Consider the following 20,682-nt stretch of genomic DNA (forward strand, 5'->3'; position numbering starts at 1 on the left):
CATTTCCAATAGGTTAAGGATATTCTTGGCCTTTTTCCCTTTCTAAAATAATTTTACTTTATTTGAAAATCATGAAAATTTTAAATCTCCCGAGTATTCACTTTCGCAACAATTAACATGAATTATTTACCAGTGAGTAACTGCAAATCTGAGATTGATACAAGTTGGGGAATCAACTTGGGCGACAAAACATGGTGGAGAAGAAAAATGTGGAGAAAAGAAGGAAAAGAAAGAGGGAAAGGGACAGCCACTAGTATAATAACCCCCTTGGATGTCCATGTGAAATGAAAAAAAGTTTACAAGAAACAATATACATAATTATTCTGAATACTCATAGATGTTGTGCCTCGTTAAAATTTTACTAGGAAAAATCCAGTGGAAAAAAACCTAATGAAGGAAAAAGAGTACACACATCTAATAATACGCCTTGCGTGCTGCCTCATTAAAAAAACTTACCAGGAAAATCCAGTGGGACAAAAACCATGGTTAAGGAAAATAGAGTACAACGTGTATTTTACTCCACTTGATGAAAACTTCATTTGATATTTTGAAGACGACGCATTCCAATCTTATACCTTAACGTCTCAGAAGTAGATATTGGTAATGCCTTTGTGAATAAATTTGCAAGATTATCATTCGAACGAATTGGCTGTACATCAATATCACCATTTTTCTGGAGATGATGTCTAAATAATAATTTTGGTGAAATATATTTCGTTCTGTTTCCTTTTATAAAACCACCTTTCAATTGAGCTATGCACGCGACATTGTCTTCGAATATAACTGTGGGTACTTTGACATCATTTTTTAGGCCGCATCTTTCTTTGATAAGCTGTATCATCGATCTCAACCACACACATTCTCTATTTGCTTCATTAATTGCTATTATTTCAGCATGATTTGAAGAAGTAGCAACAATAGACTGCTTTGTACATCGCTATGATATAGCAATTCTTTCATGTGTGAATAGATAGTCTGTTTGAGATCGAGCTTTATGTGGATCAAATAGATAATTTGCATCTGCATAACCAATAAAGTCTGCACAACCTTTGTTAGTATAAAAAAACTCATATTAATAGTATCCTTTAGGTATTGCAAAATATGTTTGATACCGTTCCAATATCTTCGCATTGGGGATGAACTATACCTTGCCAGCAAATTATCAAAAAAAGTTATATCAGGCTTGGTTGCGTTAGCAAGATACATAAGTGCACCAATAGTACTGAGATATGATACTTCAAGACCAAGAAGCTTTTCATTCTCTTCTAGAGGTCAAAATTGATCTTTTTCCACTTCAAATGATCGAACAACCATTGAAGTACTTAATAGATGTGCTTTATCATTGTAAAATCGTTTTAAGATTTTGCTTAGTGTAGGCAGATTGATGGACAAAGACCCCATTTGCTAAATGTTCAATTTGCAAACTCAGATAAAGTTTTGTCTTTCCAAGGTCTTTCATCTCAAATTCTTTCTTTAGATATTTAATTGCCTTTTTGGACCTCTTCAGGGGTTCCAATGAGATTTATGTCATCGACATCAACGACAAGTATAACAAACTCTGATTTCGTTTTCTTAATAAAAACAAATGGATAAATGACATCATTTATATAACCTTCATTTATCAAGTACTCACTAAGACGATTATACCACGTACGCCCTGATTATTTAAGACCATATAATGATCTTTGCAATTTTATTGAGTATATCTCCCGAGACTTAGTACATACTTCAGGCAATTTTAATCCTTCTGGGATTTTCTTTGGCTGCGGGAAGGAAGCTCAAGTGTAGCTTTGCAACTCTGGGCTCTGCACCTCTTTTTCTTGATCTCATAAATCACAGGTATATCTGAAAAGAGGAGCAGGGAATGGGATAACAATAGATGAGGAGGGTACTTCAACAACTTCATTCATAAGAGAAAAGAAAGCGATAAAACTATACGATGTCATAACACTGAAATGATTTACACCATCTGATGCATAAGTAACTTTCTTCCACTAATGAAACCTTCCACAATTAGGTCCCCCTCCCTCCCTACTTTTAGGGAGGTAGGTGGGGAACTACAGCCTACAGGAAGGGAATGTAGAGTGGACAAAGCCACATCAAACAAAATGTATCCTAAGTGATGTTGCATAAAAATGTAGAGTACAATTGCTCTCACCGAGAGTTACTTCCAGTCCAGAGATTCGCAACAGTATCCTCAATAAAGAGAAGGACGGGGCAACAAACATACAAATAACATTAAGAATCAACTAGTCACCATAAGCATAAAAATCCCACGACAAATATATTTCTCGTGGTGCAGTGAAAAAATATCACAAACTTATTAACAAGCATTACAAATGTATGCAATAAAAATTCTATTAGGAATTTCAAGAAATCAGGGAGAAACAACAAAGAACCATATCATTTCAAAAAATACTTGGCCAAAAATTAAAAAAAATCAATATGCAGCTGGATGTCGCCATCTCCTAAAGATAGCAAGGCTCCAAGAAGATTGATGTAGCAAATATCTGGATCTATGAAAATTGACGTAAATTTTGAGAAAAACTGCAAAATCCATTTAAAGAGATGCACAAATGATTGGGTAAGCATACATCAGGAAACTAAGTTCAAAATGGAAGAATTGTCAGTCTTAGAAAGCAGCAAATACATTGTAATGAGAAATACAACACTACAATCAGTAAAACATATATGTATGACATCTCCATGTTAACATTGGTCTGTTTGGTTGTGCAACTAAAAGAAGCTAGAAACGTGGTTCCATTGTTCTCACATAATCAATGGGAGAGAGTATTTTGTTCTCTGGGAACAGTTGTGACACAAGGCCTTATAACTGTTAGGGGGTTCTTTTTAATACATTGAAATCCTATACGATTAGTAATCAATAGTAATGTTTAACCAGTTTTAACCTATTAATTTCACCCACATTAAAGTTTCAAAAAATGAGGTGTTTTAACCTATTACTTCTAAAACTCAAAGATTTGTTATTAAGTAATTTATGTATTGGTCCTTTGGAAACAAATCTTGAATTGATATCTGCATTACGAAGGTCAAGGAAAACAAAAACAAGGTAAAAAACAAGCATCAGATATAGTAAATGTTAACCAAAGATTAGTTTTTTGTTTCTTTTGTCAAGACAACATACTGAAATAAGTGGATACAGAAATACTCAAGGACCTGCAATTTAAACAGTGGTTGTTAGGGAAACAAAGTGTAGAAAAGATGACTTATCGCATTTCTTTATCCATCAATTTGGACCTGTATACCTTTACTATGTAAACATCATTACCTGAAATGTATCCAGAAAGCTTGAATGCACCAACGCTTGCATTCAATTTGTTAAAGGAACTCAGATTAATCCAAAACCACTGGACAACAAGGCAAGGAGAAGGAGAAGCACGTGTGCAAAGCAAGTCATCCTCGCTGCATGCAAATGAACAAAATCTAAGAAACCAGAAAGGAAATATCCTTAAGTTAGATAGTGTATCAAAGACGGACCCTTTCGATATAAACAATTTTGAAGGGAACACTGGGATGCACAAGGCTGATTCTTAGAAGGAACTCTTTTGGAGAATGAAAACTCTCTTTGGACTTCAAGATTATATATGCAAGCCAAAAGAACAATCAGATTAGAGTACACCTTTAGAAGTAAATTATGTAAATCAATATCTTTTACTTGTTTGATTTTAAGAAAACTAGAAGTACTTGGAGTGCATTTGCTTCCTTCGAACTGGTTGATTGTAAAATACATCACGAACAATGACTGCAAAATGAAAAATCCCAAAAAATTTCCTTATTAGCAAACAACAGTCAACTCATGTATCAGGTAGGCTAATACAGAATTACCTGTTGTAGTACAAGCAAAGACCGCAGCAAGTCTCTGCCAGTCTGTGTCCTTCAAAATTTTACTTGACAAGTCTTCTCAAAATATTTACTTGAAAAACTACACTTGGTGGCTGTCTAATTTCCTCATCACCTTGGGCTCTGCATGTATAAAACACACCACATCGAGTTTCTACTTCAATATTCCAAGGATGAAAGGAATACAATAGCATAAAGAAAGAAATTTAAGATCGCAAAGAGGAATAAAAATACAGAAGCAAGTGCCAAGAAAATAGATGTGCTGAAGAAATTGAACACATACTGCAGATAAGTTTAGTCTCTGGTGCATACCTTCTTAAAAGGCAAGAACAAGTGTAAACCTCTTCAATATCAGTTGAATTTTTTAATTTTAGATACTGCTTGATAAGCTCGCATAAGAAACTAACAGCCTCGGCCATCCGTCAGTGCCAACATCAGGGAGAATATAAATCTGAGACATAGTCCTCTGCAATATAGAAGATAACTGTTTCCTTGCCCCTGCGCTTTGATACATCTCTGCCAAAACGCACAAAATCTGACAATTGCTGGCTTTGAATATGTCAATCCATTCAGGTGGATTTCCAACCCACAAATCAATACTTGAAATAGAGGGACTACAGTTCTGATTATTAGCACAGACCAAGGAAGCATCTAGTGAGGATTCACTGTTCCTGTGTGCAGGAAGGAGTTCAAGTATATCTGTCCTCAACTCCTCAGGCAGTTCTTGAAAAACCGAGGTGTCTACTTGACTTGGAGAAGAGGGCATTAGACTGATGCCTCCTGAGACAGGAGCATTAATAACCACGTCCATATTTTTTGGTACACAAGCATCAGACAGTGTTCCACTTTTCATATCAGCAAAAAGCTTATTAGGATAAGAGACCACTTGGATTTCCTCTTCATTATACTGATGCTCCAATTATAGTCACCAGATTCAACACCATGAAGTTGTAGAAACAAGATAAACCTCATCACCAATAATAAACCAGGAGAAACAATAAACCAGCCCAAGTAGAGGAGAAAAACTGAAGATACCTCATGAGCAGCAAAAAACATCATCTGGTGCAGCAGGGCAAACAGAAGATATGTTTTCTTTTTCTGATACACCTAATTTAAAAGATATGAGAATTGAGGAAAAAGCTTATAACAAAATGGTATATATGTACAAGCTAATTGGGTTAACCAACTGCCTTATGTAATTTAAAGGAATGCATCCTCACCTTTGCTTCTCTTTTCAGTAATAAAATGAGCAAATTTTCCATCATAAATGTCATTAATTTCTGAAAAGACCTCAGGAGGAAGAGACTCTATTACTCCTATATGAAGCTCGTTCAGAGGAGGAAGAGTTCCTCTCTGTCCAAAACCAGCAGTACCGGAGGGCGACGCTGCAGTCATTTCAATGAAAGGTGTACTTGAATCACCCTGCAACTGAGCCTGGCGTTCATCAACACTGTTTTTACCATTATCTGCAATATCAGAGAAGCAGATCGAAGTGGAAAATGAACTCAATACAAGTTCAGGCGATACTTTTTAGTTAAGAACTTGTTGAAAACACAGAATCGATGTTGGAATAAGTTGACATGAAGAAACAACACAAGACCATCATACTAACTTTTTAACAGAAGCATTAAAAAAGAGATTTCATATCCATCAGTGCTGCTGCAATAAGTTTCTCATGTTGTAGACAGAGAAAGGAAACAATCTAAGATAAACAATTACGATGCCCTCAAGTATTATTAGGACACGCAAATTAAAGAGATTCCTATAAAAGGTATACCACCTTTCATGAGCTAGAACACAGCCAATGCAAGGAACCACAATAGAGTTTCAGTGCCAGTTTAAGTGTGTTACAAATACTTCTATCAAGCAAAGGCATGACTAGAGGCAATAAATATTTGGACAAGCCAATGAAAATACGTGAAGAAGTCAAACCTACATCAGTACCTTTCTCATGACTACTGCTTCTGTTTTGGTAATTGGTCTTAGCAGAGGCAGCAGTGAGCACAGATCTGATGGAGCATCTCTCTTTCCCTGGATTTATGTCAATGAAATTAGTAGAAAAAACAGTTCACAAATGACATACTGTCGTCATCATAACTGGCATAGAGAGAGATATAAAACGCAAAGAAAAGACCTTGCTCGGAAATATCCGCAGTTTCAGGCTTTGCGACCTGTAATCCCATGCCTCGTATGTCCTCCACATCTGCACAGCGATAGTCAAAACAGCATTTATATTAGAAGAAGAAAACAGGGTAGACTACAAGTCATACTGAGATCACACTCGGTATGTTTTTGTTGTTGCTGAACAAAGATATGGTTGAGGTGGAAGAAAAATCTAAAGTTTGTTACTCTAAATTCAATTGGTCCAAAGGGAATTCTAACATCCTTAGAGAAAATTTTTGGTCTGCAATGTTCAAAATTCACCATGAGTTGATTGATTCTGATACATCTAACAATTTAGCGAAAAAAGAAATGCCGCTAATGCAGAAACCAAAGAACATCAAAGTTGCACTTGAAAGTTTCTTCAGCATCAGAGCTGCACCAGTATATTTTTTGGTTCCCTTTTAGGCTATACATAAGGTTTTTGAAGTTTCAGTCAAATAGCATTCTCTGACAGATCTCAAGCCCAAATTAAAAAAAAAACAAAAAAAACTGCAACATTCTTGGGTAATAAAACAGAAACTCCCTACTGAAGGAAAAGAAAAAAAAAAGGCTTCTCTGAGCTCTATTCACCATCCTAACACTTAGGACTCTAATACGAAATAGCTAAAACACGAATCTCAAGATTTTTTTGGTTAATATGACTCTCAAAGACAAATCTTGTTTCTTGCAATAATTTGGCTAAAATCATGAAAAACAATGGTCGAGCTTCTGCATGTGAGGAAACGTGCATCTTTGCTCTTCACCATTTCTCCCTCTTTGTAAAGTTTATCAGCACGGAAATATCAGTAGAGAAAAGCTTGTCTGTGTCAATACACAAAAACTATATCAAAGAGCGAAAACATAGTGACATTACCTCAGCCCTAAAGAAGGTAGCGGACTTACGATTATTGTTCAGACTCTTCCAAAAATCAAACGGGGGACAGAAGTGGAAGAAGGTAAGAAACAAGAAGCACAGGATGCTCAAAAGATTAGCTCAGTGTTCTCCTTAATAACATCATGCATCAAATGGATTAATTTACTGAAAGTTGCTCGGATATGGAATGTCGCACACAAAAGCTGATACTCCATCCCAAATTGATACGACCTATTTTGTTTATTTAAGTTTAATATGACTTCATCTGCTGAGAATTAAATCTAGTACTAGAACAATATGAAAAACAATACAGTTCGTTATTTTCCCATTTCATATGACAAAAAATATTTAAGAATTACAGTCAAAAATTATTTGTTCGAATCTCAAAAAGCAGATCAGATAATCTTTTTGACACAGATGTATCAAGATAAAAAAAACAAAACTAGGATGAAACAAGAAGGATAATCCAGACTAAAATCACAACAAAAGCCCATAACTCTGAATGTGAAGTGAATCGGTGGTCCCAAAGAACAAAGGTAAGCACGCTATTTATATTGAAATGACATTGAGATCAGCTAAAATTTCATAAGATATAATATATTTCCATTTTGGCACACCCTAGAAATAAATCACCTAGTGTTTTTTTGTCTTTGCTGAAATTTGAACCTGAACTCCAAGGTTCGCACCCAGTTCGCACACTTGGGTGCAGATTTAAACCCTTATTTTAAAGTGCAACATTCACATAGGGAGCGCAATTACCCACGTGTGAAGACGTAAAAAGCTGTGAAACGATTCTCTCAAGCACATCAACACTATTTGTTTCCATTGGCACCTACAAGTGGCACAATGCAATTAAAGGAAAATAGAAATTTCTTCAGTTTAAAAACATAGCGCACAAGATTATCACAGAAAATATTATACCGTGACAGAATGGCTCAAGTTATCACAAATACCACAGCCCAAATATTTTACTGGCTCCCCTGCATCACCCTTTCTTTGCTTTATCTGTATTGATAAATGTAGGTACAAAAGCAGCATAAGAACCAACTATACGACTAGTTTATACTAAAAGAACTCAGTAATGAACTATAATCTCAATAAAAATAATGGCTTCATAAGGCAAAAAACAGAGAGACCTTTAAGGTAAACTCCTCCACATCCTTGCAAACGTAATGAAACCTCCTTGCAAAGGTTTAACAGAAAATGTTGTACCTGAATTGAGGTGGTGTTTAGCGTCAATAAGCATTGGTACAAAGGCCCAAAACAACAATGACATTTAGTGGAGATCTAATGTCTTTCAGATCCTTGAATCTCACGCCCCAGTTAACATCTGCACCTATGGATTTGCTTTCCTGCAAACGTTATTGAGAGGTTTATATATTTGGCTTGAACCCGCATGACTGATTATAAACAAAATGACAAACTTCATGATGCAGATTCGTGAAGCATGTAACTGGTATCTGCTTCCCTTTGACAGGTACTAGAACAGCTTTTTAAGACCTCTACAGAAATACGATGCAAGTGTATATGTACTACTTACTACATTCGAAACGGAACCAAAACTTGCTCTGAAACTATCATAAATATATACCCGCGCACACACACACAATACCACTTGAGAGACTGCTTCTATCGGCACCAGAATCAATGACGCAAGTTAGAAGCAACAAGCAGCACAGGAGGCAAAATAAATACTCATCAATCATTAAGCAAGTCTCCAATATTCAAAACAATAAGAAACAGTGAAATAAAGGAGTCAATGGGAGTTCGCGAGTCAGTTGTGTGACTATGACAAAAATCCAAAGAAAGCTACAAATAAAAGCGATACAGTAAGACATTCTGTGTTGGTCCTAACCTGTATCATGCCAACCAACCGATCATCTATCCCTCTACTATAGTTCCATACCATACTGCCAGTTTTAGAACCAAAGTCCTTCTGGAGAGTTTCCTGGAAACACAACAAATGAGTAGGAGTATATATAGTCCAATATAGAGTATAATTCATGTCATCCCAAAACATGGCAGGCCACATATATAAAGCAACATTCTTTGTTACACCATGATTGATGTATCGATAAGTATCATATAAAGGAGAAAAGCATCCCACTTGTCCGGCTGAATAACAGCAAGAAAATTATGAAAGTACTCACCAATAAGAAATCGCTTCTTTAATCAATAAGACAAGTCTTGAGCTATTCTAAGAAAAGATAACCAAAGTGTTGTAATGTGTTCGGCATACTTCTTTCTCAAAAGAAACAACCGCCATGCCAACAAGGGATTTCTTAAGCACTGATTAAATGATAGTTTCACAAGACGAGATATTCTCATTTCATCGAATGATCATACATTTGGAAACATTTTAACCATGAGTTTAACAAAATATCATTAGCTGAAATAAACTCCAGGAGCTGAGTAAGCCAAATAGGTGTAAATGCTGTCTTAATGTATCCCCCGTTTCATCAGCTCTAGTTAATGAAGGTTCCAAGGATGCTTGACTTTACATGGGCATGTGCCCATGAAACTGGGGAACAAGTGGCAAAGAGGACTCTGACTCAAGCAGACAGCATGAATAACAAACCTCATTTTTCTTTGATAGCTATCCAGTTGAGATTACCTGCTAAATGTTAGTCCTTTTTTCACAAGAAATAGAAAATATAGTTTCATGGAGAGCTTTGGATGGAGAAGGCAAATAAACAAGAAGATTAATTCACCGAAAACCTGCAACCCCCACTGGCCTACTTATCAAACAACACTACACCACCACGACTCCCTCCTCCTCCTTCCATAGCGTAGGAAGATCGGAATAATTCAACTAGTGTCATCCATGCTAGACTGAAATCTTGGTTTCCAACGTTGTCACTCCAGCTCCTAAACGCTAGGCCACCCGGCTTGGCAGAAATTCTGCTCACGAACTCTTACAAACATACCCCTTAATACGATTTGCTGTACCTTCCTGGTACTAGCTTTAATAAAATACCATTATCTTATTATCTTTGAAAACAAATATACTAACAAACATAAAATGAACAAGAAGATCTCTGTAGCAAGAGATGCAATGATTCATGAAGTACTCTTGTAGTGTTTCTTCAAGCGTGAAACGTATCTCAGAGAAACCAGATCAAAACAGTGCTTGTTGTACACAAAATATAACTAGATGGAAAATCAAAAACGCGAGAGCAATCACCAATATATTGCAGAAGGAAACAAATACTAAACAATGAGAACCCTGGAAATCATACGCAGCTGCCCACAAGTTGTGATTTGTCTCCTGTTCAACTTCTCTTCCAACACATGACCGATTCCGGGAAATGCTTTTACTGGAAGTTCACACAGGTGCTCCTCCACCTAATATAGCCAACAAGATAAATCAGGACAATGAAATCACAATAATTATTTTACTTCTCTAAAATGATCTCCAAGTCTTTGTTTTCCTCTGTTGCCACTACATGCAGTAGACACTAAAATAAGATGATCAAAAAGGGAGTTAATCAACAAAGATCTAAACAAGAGAAATGTGTTTGATATTGAATAGTATCTGTGATGGGATAAAACTAAGTTCTGTGATGGGATAAAACTAAGTGATCAAAATAGCCCTTTTCTGGGACTAATCCTCGATAAAATATTCGCAGATTGTTTTTCCTTTTTAAAAGGTAATAAGAAAGTTGTAATTTATTAAAAAACATTAGTAAAATAATTCAAGGATTCATGTTGATTTCCATCTAACACCAGATTCTTGCAGCGGAAAAAGGTTATTGTGCTTGAACAGGATGGACATAAACAAAGTAAAACAAAAAGAGCCTCGTGTGGCAATGGAGAAACATCTCACGTGGCAAGGGCATGGAGAAGGCCCGGCAGAAACTTCGGTTTATGAAAGTGGAGCCTATAAAATCTGATTTGATTTGCAGGCATGTCCTTTCTAGGAGTACGTGAAAATTCACAATGCATAGTGGACTATCAGGTAAGAAGAGATTAACTACAAATAGTTAAAGAGAAGGCAATGACATGTAACCAATAAAGATGTAACTGCAAAATATAGTTTGTGATACAGTAGAAGATACACATATTTAGATGACAAAGATCAAGACATAAGTTCTCCCCCCTCTTCATACATCAAAAAGAAAGCTCGAAATAAGCTACCTTCTCAGCAGGGATGTAACACCGCCCGTCTGGTTTTGCAATCCTAGTAGCAAGATGCGCCATAAGCATATTCTCAGCAATACCAGCACTAGTAGTACAGCCTGTCGCATCAAGAATCTCCTCTCTGATCACTAAGACCAAAGCTTGAATGTCCTCTACTCCAGAATCAGTGGCATCTATAAAAGCTTCGTCACAACTTACGGCCTGCATTCAGTAGCAATTATCAATCAGGAGATGAGAACATCGTGAAGTTGTTCAACAAGTAGTTTTGAGGCCATACCTGCACTTTGTTGCAGTGCTTGTGCAATATGTTATAAAAGCGATCAGCAACCTGCAAATGAAATCAGATTTTATAGGACTTGATAGCCAAATACAAAAGAATCCAATTAAAAGGGGAAAAAGAACAAGATGAAGATACCGAAATATCATGACCACCTACTCATAAGCCTCGAAGTCATAAGAAAGAATGACTAGATGAGGGCAACGTGACTTGGCATCTCTGACAAACATTCCAGCCTCAACTCCTATGAGAAAAGAGCTTGAATGGAGATCAAATTTCGGACACAGGATGAAGATCAATTAAGAAAAAATTGAATTACTGACTGAAAGACTAACCATAACCCCTAGCAGGATAATTGGCTGAAGATATTTCTGCTGTTCTGCGTGGATTATCTGAATGGCAAATGGCAACAGGTTTATCCTTCAACTCGGGGCGATTTCTAATGACCACAGACACAAAAAAGCAATCCTGAACAAGCAAAGTTGAACTGATTGTTTTAGCATAGAGAATAATCAACAGAGACGGGTAGAATGTCATATATATCATATATATGACATTCCTTTAGATCAAGAAGCGTGAGACGGGAGAGGAGACAGAACATAGACGCAGTCACAACAACATAAAGAGGAAAAGACGAGTTTTCAGACAATCGAAGCAGAAATTACCATATCCACATGAATAATCATTGTCTTATTTGCTGTTGATGAAGAACTAGGGCTTGAACTTGTGCATTTAAACCCATCAGGGGAGCTAGGAAATCGTTTACGATACCGGTTTCTCCAGGTGCCAATGAAATGCAACCTAGAATGCTGAAGACAAAAGCACACAAGGAATATGTCAACCAGTTTGTCACTAGGTGCTTTTAGTATTTGATATGCAATTATTTATCAATGTGCACATACATTTATGTATTTATTCATTATACAATGCAATAGCTACAAATAAACAAATTCAAAATAACAGGTCCACGAGCAAAAGCAGATAATTTCTTCGCATCAGAAGGCCCCAGAAAATCTGGATGCCAAGAATTTAATAGAAGTAATATAAGCAACACAATATCTAGGTATGAGTTGGCTGTTGATTCTTGATATTTGGTTTCTCAATTGAAAAAAGGAATTGAGATTAGATCTTCCACAATCTTGAAAGGTCTATTCATTGTGTCATCCCAGATCCAGCAACAGCAGAAGCAAAAGCATAAAGTAAGTTGATAATGGTCAATCACTAAAGGAAATTTTAACCCAAAAAAAGAAGGTTGCTATGAGTATGTGGATCTCCTTTAGGCAATTATTGAAGAAAAGAATACCAATGTCATATTCACCTTTAACATGCTTTTCTTTATGAGCTCAGCCTTGTCTATCCTTTGAGCAAAACCTTTTTGCGCATGAAAGGCCCCTCTTTGGTGCCCTATTATGGTAAAAATAACATATCCTGGCATTTCACCTATCAAAGGTGTTGGAGATACATAACATCCCACAAGTTATCAATATTATCAATATTGTGTGTGTGCGTGTGTATACTATATCCCACGTCGTTTGTATAAAGGGCATCGCGGGGAGTTCATCTTAAGTTACTCGAACCATTGCCTCAAAGTCCAGGTTGGATGTTTAGTCCAACACATCTATCAAAATCAACTTCATAAGCCTGTTTTTCCGCACTTATTAGTCCGCATTGAAATTTACATGTGAGCTCCAAAAACCATATTATATTTGCAGGTAGGTGTTGAAATTTACATGTGAGCTCCAAAAACCATACTAACTTTCTAACGCCAACGCTAAACACTTTAGCAAAAAGGAAAAAGAGTAATGAACTTGAGAGTAGAGAATGTTCATTACAATCGTCTGTTTTTTTGGGAGGGGTGGGGGGTGGAGATAAATACAAGATGTTCTAGCAAGAGCAAAGCCAAGATAGCAATGTGTGTACCTTAAAGTAATTTTCCACAAAATTAGCATCAACTAGAGTTGAATGTCGCTGATTAGGAGACCTAGGAATCTTTAAATTTGATGGCCCCATGTTAACAGGATTACTCATCCAGTCGCTACAAACTGATGCATCGTTATGAGGACTGGGAGGTGCTGAAAATGGAGCTTGGCTTCTATCTCCACTTGCAGCATCACTCAGTTCTTGCATTGCCATGCTACAACTTGATTCTTCCACTCTATCTACATTGTAGCTTGCTTGCATTAGATCTTTAGATTCTAGAGCAAAAGGCTCCAAATCTTCTGCAGATTGCCACTCTTCAAAGGATATAGGATCTTCAATTGCTCCAGAATATGACAATGGGCTCTCAACTCTAGATGTGGCTTGGGCAGTTGAACAGGTTGTCGTATCATCATAAATAGCAATGTTTTCTGAGAAGAAAGCAGATAGCTTAGGCTGGTTATTAACTTCACTTGCAAGCTGATCAAGCTGATAAGGAACCCCTGAAAACAACAAAACAACGATAGAAAATCTAATAAGTAAACAAGCAGTCAACTTGCTCGTTTGCATTAAAAATCAAGTCATCGAAATATAAACTTACAATTCAGAAGCTTACTTGCAGCGACAGAATCCAACACCCATGTGGGTTTGACTACTGGAAGTCCCCTGCTAAAGGACCTTTATGAAATTCAGACTAAACTTAGAAGAAAATACTTTTATTTTCAGCAGAAATGCAAAAAATAAGAAACTGATGAACTTGGTTTTACAACTGACCTTAAATTCTTGACCTTACTGTCAGGAAGATTGCTACAGATTATATGAGTAACACGACGCCTAGAAAAATAATTTTCAAAACGGCCTCCATGCTTCAACATATATCCTCGAAGTTCCTGGATAGATATTGTTGAAATCAATAAACTACAAGAGAAGCAACCTAATCTTCCATATGAGAAAATCCAGTGAGGTACAGAAAAGAATATGATAGCTATATAATCAAGGTATTGATTACAATGATGATGGATGTTTGAACACGGGTTTACATGCAGATTGAATGAACTCTTCGCACAAGTAAGAGTACAAGTAATTGTTTGTTTCGCCAATTCAAAAGTTAGAGAAGCTTTTTATTGATGAAACAGCATTTGACATCATTCATCATTCGATTCAGGATCTTTTAAGTCGTCAATCTTCAAGCAATCATATCAGATTAATCCCCGGCAAGAAAATCACGTGAAATAGACCAGAAAGAAACCATAATGTACTAAACCTGACTGGAAGGAACCGTGTATCCATCAACAAAAATGGATACGCCCTGAAATATAGGTTTTGAAGAACTTGGACCACTGAGAAAAGTGCTTGATGCCTCCGCCTCAAACTGCTCGTGAAGCTTCTGATTCTTCACGGCCATGTAACTACAGCAAAGTCGTCAAAAGCCACAATATGAAGATCAGGAAGTCACCACCAAGAAGGGGTCATATAGCATGCACTACACGCATCAAATCAGAGAGGAGGGTTGCATTTATGAAGTATATTGTGCAAGAAGTAAATTGACCATATAGAGGAGACATATGAAGTGAAACTCTACAAAAAATCCATTAGGCTATATTCGTGCCTTTCTATGTGGACTCATTTCATTCCAAGAATTAACGTCTATAAACTAACAGGAACAATATTTCTTGATGATCAACATATTCCACTGGTGGTCCATCTTAAACTTTCTTGGTGATCATCTATTGGAAATTAACTCAAAGGAAAACCATTCAAATATTCAAGAAAATGTACAGAACCAAGAACAAGTCATATAGCATACACTATGCACATCAAATCAGACTATCAGAGAGGAGGGCTGCGTTTATGAAGTATATTGTGCAAGAAGTGAACTAGACCATATAGAGAAGACATATGAAGTGAAACTCTAAAAACAGTCCATAAAAATCAATCAACTAGTTAGACTCGCCTATAAAAATACTCTATATTAGTTCCATTCTATATAGACTCGTTTCATTCCAAGCATTGTTGTCAAGAATAATATTTCTTGATGATCAACACCAACTTTCTTGATGATCATCTATTCGAAATCAACTCAGGGGAGAACTGTTCAAATATTCAAGATAGTGTACGAATGGTCTAATTAATATTCAAGATAGTGTACACAACGTTCAAATATTCGCAAGATCAATGCAAACAAAGTAAAGAAAGAAGAAGAATAAACCTTCCGAAATTGGAGAAAGGTGAACTTATTGAAGGCAGGACGAGAAGCAGAACGAGATTTGCACCCCAGGCAATACCTAGGTCTTTTGACTCGCCTTCTTCTTATTGTTGCTTTGATTGCTTCTGTTACTCCAATTTGAATTTGAGGTTCGTTTAGAATTGGAACCGGAGTTCGCAGAGCGTGAGTGTTCCATAGTCGTCTCCGAGTTTGAGAGTTGAGGAGACGCTGTGCCCAATTTCTAAAATGAAGCGGCAAATATAAGCAATGGGCAGGGATGATTTATAAACACACACGGTTACAAATTTATTTTGGAAGAATAGCTTGGAAGCCTTTATAATTATTTAATTTGTCATTATCCTAGTATATGTATTGTTTATGCTGTTTTGATTATTACATGATTTATTTGTTTTAATTCCTCTTTGGTATATTTTTACACTATTTTTTTGTTATTTGTTATATTTTTTCTATTGTCTCCATAGTCGTCGCTGAATTCTGAGAGTTGAAACGCAGAAATTGAAACGCCGATGGAATTGCGCAATTTCTAAAATGAAGCGGCAAATACAAGCAACGGGCAGGGATGATTTATAAACACACACGGTTACAAATTTATTTTGGAAGAATAGCTTGGAAGCCCTTATAATTATTTAATTTGTCATTATCCTAGTATATGTATTGTTTATGCTGTTTTGATTATTACATGATTTATTTGTTTTAATTCCTCTTTGGTATATTTTTACACTATTTTCTTGTTATTTGTTATATTTTTTCTATTGTCTCCATAGTCGTCGCCGAATTTTGAGAGTTGAAACGCAGAAATTGAAACGCCGATGGAATTGCGCAATTTCTAAAATGAAGCGGCAAATACAAGCAACGGGCAGGGCTAAAACACCCTTGTCTCTAAGGACTTGTTTGGCCAAAATTATGATTCACTTTTTCCTAAAAGGGAAAAGGTTCAAGAATATCCTAAACCTATTGAAAATGGCTTAAAAATACCCTCTACTCCATCTTTTGGTCTAAAATTACCCTTCACAATTGTTTATGGTTCAAAAATACCCCTTCTTTCATCATTTAGTCTAAAATTACTCTCAAACTAAATTTAATTTAATTGAATTCTTTAACCAATTAGTTAATTTTTTATTTGTTCTAAAAGATAATTTTTTATTTATTCAAATTTTTAAAATTAGCTCATCCCAAAATATTTAAGTCTAACGTAAAATAAAATAAGAAATTTATTTAAGGTGGAGGGGAGGGTATTTTTGAGCCATTTTCAATAGATTAGGGATATTTTGGACCAAAAGGTTGAAGAAGAATATTTTTGAGCCACTTCCAATAGGTTAAGGATATTCTTGGCCCTTTTTCCTTTCTAAAATAATTGTACTTTATTTGAAAATCATGAAAATTTTATATCTCCCGAGTATTCACTTTCGCAACAATTAACATGAATTATTTACCAGTGAGTAACTGCAAATCTGAGATTGAAAACTTCATTTGATATTTTGAAGATGACGCAATTCAATATTATACCTTAACTTCTCAAAAGTAGATGTTGGTAATGCCTTTGTGAATAAATTTGCAAGATTATCATTCGAACGAACTGGTTGTACATCAATATCACAATTCTTCTGGAGATCATGTCTAAATAATAATTTTGGTGATATATGTTTCGTTCTGTCTCCTTTTATAAAACCACCTTTCAATTGAGCTATGCACGCGACATTGTCTTCGAATATAACTGTGAGTACTTTGACATCATTTTTTAGGCTGCATCTTTCTTTGATAAACTGCTTTGTACATCGCTATGATATAGCAGTTCTTTCGTGTGTGAATAGATAGTCTGTTTGAGATTGAGCTTTATGTGGATCAAATAGATAATTTGCATCTGCATAGCCTATAAAGTCTGCACAACCTTTGTTAGTATAAAAAAACTCATATTAATGGTACCCTTTAGGTATTGCAAAATATGTTTGATACCGTTCCAATGTCTTCGCGTTGGGGATGAACCATACTTTGCCAGCAAATTAACAAAAAATGTTATATCAGACTTGGTTGCGTTAGCAAAATACATAAGTGCACCAATCGCACTGAGATATGGTACTTCAAGACCAAAAAGCTTTTCATTCTCTTCTAGAGGTCAAAATTGATCTTTTTCCACTTCAAGTGATCAAACAACCATTGAAGTACTTAATAGATGTGCTTTATCAATGTAAAATCGTTTTAAGATTTTTCTCAGTGTAGGCAGATTGATGGACAAAGACCCCATCTGCTAAATGTTCAATTTGCAAACCTAGATAAAGTTTTGTCTTTCCAAGGTCTTTCATCTCAAATTCTTTCTTTAGATATTTAATTGCCTTTTTGGACCTCTTCAGGGGTTCCAATTAGATTTATGTCATCAACATCAACGACGAGTATAACAAACTCTGATTCCGTTTACTTAATAAAAACACATGGATAAATGACATCATTTATATAACCTTCATTTATCAAGTGCTAACTAAGACGATTATACCACATACGCCCTGAATGTTTCAGACCATATAATGATCTTTGCAATTTCATTGAGTATATGTCCCGAGACTTAGTACATGCTTCAGGCGATTTTAATCCTTCTGGAATTTTCATGTAAATTTCCTTCTGAGATTTTCTTTGGCTGCGGGAAGGAAGCTCAAGTGTAGCTTTGCAACTCTGGGCTCTGCACCTCTTTTTCTTGATCTCATAAATCACAGGTATATCTGAAAAGAGAAAGAAATGGGATAACAATAGATGAGGAGGGTACTTCAACAACTTCATTCATAAGAGAAAAGAAAGCGATAAAACTATACGATGTCATAACACTGAAATGATTTACACCATCTGATGCATAAGTAACTTACTTCCACTAATGAAACCTTCCACAATTTGGTCCCCCCCACTCCCTACTTTTAGGGAGTTAGGTGGGGAACTACAACCTACAGGAAGGGAATGTGGAGTGGACAAAGCCACATCAAACAAAATGTATCCTAAGTGATGTTGCATAAAAATGTAGAGTACAATTGCTCTCACCGAGAGTTACTTCCAATCCAGAGATTCGCAACAGTATAACATTAAGAATCAACTAGTCACCATAAGCATAAAAATCCCATGACAAATATATTTCTCATGGTGCAGTGAATAAAATATCACAAGCTTATTAACAAGCATTACCAATGTATGCAATAAAAATTCTATTAGGAATTTCAAGAAATCAGGGAGAAACAACAAAGAACCATATCATTTCAAAAACTACTTGGCCAGAAATTAAAAAAATCAATATGCAGCTGGATGTCGCCATCTCCTAAAGATAGCAAGGCTCCAAGAAGATTGATGTAGCAAATATCTGGATCTATGAAAATTGACGTAAATTTTGAGAAAACTGCAAAATCCATTTAAAGAGATGCAAAAATGATTGGGTAAGCATACATTAGGAAACTAAGTTCAAAATGGAAGAATTGTCAGTCTTAGAAAGCAGCAAATACATTGTAATGAGAAATACAACACTACAATAAGTAAAACATATATGTATGACATCTCCATGTTAACATTGGTCTGTTTGGTTGTGCAACTAAAAGAAGCTAGAAACGTGGTTCCATTGTTCTCACATAATCAATGGGAGAGAGTGTTTTGTTCTCTGGGAACAGTTGTGACACAAGGGCCTTATAACTGTTAGGGGGTCCTTTTTAATACATTGAAATCCTATACGATTAGTAATCAAAAGTAATGTTTAACCAGTTTTAACCTATTAATTTCACCCACATTAAAGTTTCAAAAAATGATTAGGTGTATTAACCTATTACTTCTAAAACTCAAAGATTTGTTATTAAGTAATTTATGTATTGGTCCTTTGGAAACAAATCTTGAATTGATATCTGCATTACGAAGGTCAAGGAAAACAAAAACAAGGTAAAAAACAAGCATCAGATATAGTAAATGTTAACCAAAGATTAGTTTTTTGTTTCTTTTGTCAAGACAACATACTGAAATAAGTGAATACAGAAATACTCAAGGACCTGCAATTTCAACAGTGGTTGTTAGGGAAACAAAGTGTAGAAAAGATGACTTATCACATTTCTTTATCCATCAATTTGGCCTTGTATACCTTTACTATGTAAACATCATTACCTCAAATGTATCCTGAAAGCTTGAATGCACCAACGCTTGCATTCAATTTGTTAAAGGAACTCAGATTAATCCCAAACCCACTGAACAACAAAGGCAAGGAGAAGCACGTGTGCAAAGCAAGTCCTCCTCGCTGCATGCAAATGAACAAAATCTAAGAAACTAGAAAGGAAATATCCTTAAGTTAGCTAGTGTATCAAAGACGGACCTTTCGATATAAACAATTTTGAAGGGAACACTGGGATGCACAAGGCTGATTCTTAGAAGGAACTCTTTTGGAGAATGAAGACTCTCTTTGGACTTCAAGATTATATATGCAAGCCAAAAGAACAATCAGATCAGAGTACACCTTTAGAAGTAAATTATGTAAATCAATATCTTTTACTTGTTTGATTTTAAGAAAACTAGAAGTACTTGGAGTGCATTTGCTTCTTTCGAACTGGTTGATTGTAAAATACATCACGAACAATGACTGCAAAATGAAAAATCCCAACAAATTTCCTTATTAGCAAACAACAGTCAACTCATGTATCTGGCAGGCTAATACAGAATTACCTGTTGTACCAACATCTTGTCTGCAATCATCAATTCCAAGGTACAAACACTTGCCGTCCTGTAAACAGTGGCAAGAACAAAGACCAGGTTAGTATTTTGGTACCTATCCTAATGGATACTACCAACTAAAACTCAAAAGAACTTTACCTCAAAACCTTAAGATATCCATTTGGCATCCCATGAGTTTGGTAACAATATCCAACAAAGAAACATCAGAAATAGAGTTCAGAGCCTCTCCTTTAAAGCCAAAGCTTGCTGGGAAAGCATATAGATCATCTAAACTGTATTTTGAAGTCACCAGTGTAAAGCAAGCATATAAAGCCATAGTTAAAATGGCCAGAGAAAAAGGAAGCACAACGGAAGATGAAGCACCAAAAAAAGGGGGAGGGATACACACACACACACATATATTGCAAATGAAGCACCAAGATAGAGAACATCTATAAAAAGATATTAATTCCCTAGGAATGGAGATTGGAAAGTGGAAACTGGGTTAAAGTGAACCTAGGAGTACACAACTTATAAGAATAACAAACACAAAAAGAACAGTCCTACAAGGAAGTAAATCTCATGGAA

General features: G+C 35.8%; 1 protein-coding gene and 1 pseudogene across 4 annotated transcripts; both read right to left on the reverse strand.

Moving 5' to 3' along the window:
- Positions 1–1,547: 1,547 nt before the first annotated feature.
- On the reverse strand, positions 1,548–20,387 carry LOC129873192 (uncharacterized). 4 transcript variants are annotated; one of them, XR_008762667.1, is made up of 8 exons: positions 20,254–20,387; positions 20,107–20,164; positions 19,966–20,023; positions 19,760–19,851; positions 19,555–19,684; positions 19,427–19,442; positions 19,223–19,301; positions 17,585–18,149 (listed from the first exon to the last, which is right to left on the reverse strand). XR_008762667.1 is itself a non-coding variant. In XM_055948238.1 (6 exons), the coding sequence occupies exons 1-5, from the start codon at positions 20,280–20,282 to the stop codon at positions 19,556–19,558; spliced, it is 366 nt and encodes a 121-aa protein (XP_055804213.1). In that variant the 5' UTR covers positions 20,283–20,387; the 3' UTR covers positions 1,548–2,547; position 19,555. The 4 variants fall into 4 exon arrangements, 2 of the variants coding, with proteins under 2 accessions (XP_055804213.1, XP_055804212.1); XR_008762666.1 differs by having other exon boundaries at positions 19,223–19,442; XM_055948238.1 differs by lacking the exons at positions 17,585–18,149; positions 19,223–19,301; positions 19,427–19,442 and adding an exon at positions 1,548–2,547.
- Positions 1,739–15,682, reverse strand: LOC129872769 (DNA repair protein REV1-like; annotated as a pseudogene).
- Positions 20,388–20,682: the final 295 nt, after the last annotated feature.

The sequence above is a fragment of the Solanum dulcamara genome, chromosome 11, assembly GCF_947179165.1.
Source record: "Solanum dulcamara chromosome 11, daSolDulc1.2, whole genome shotgun sequence".
In the NCBI taxonomy this organism is placed as follows: Eukaryota; Viridiplantae; Streptophyta; class Magnoliopsida; order Solanales; family Solanaceae; genus Solanum; species Solanum dulcamara.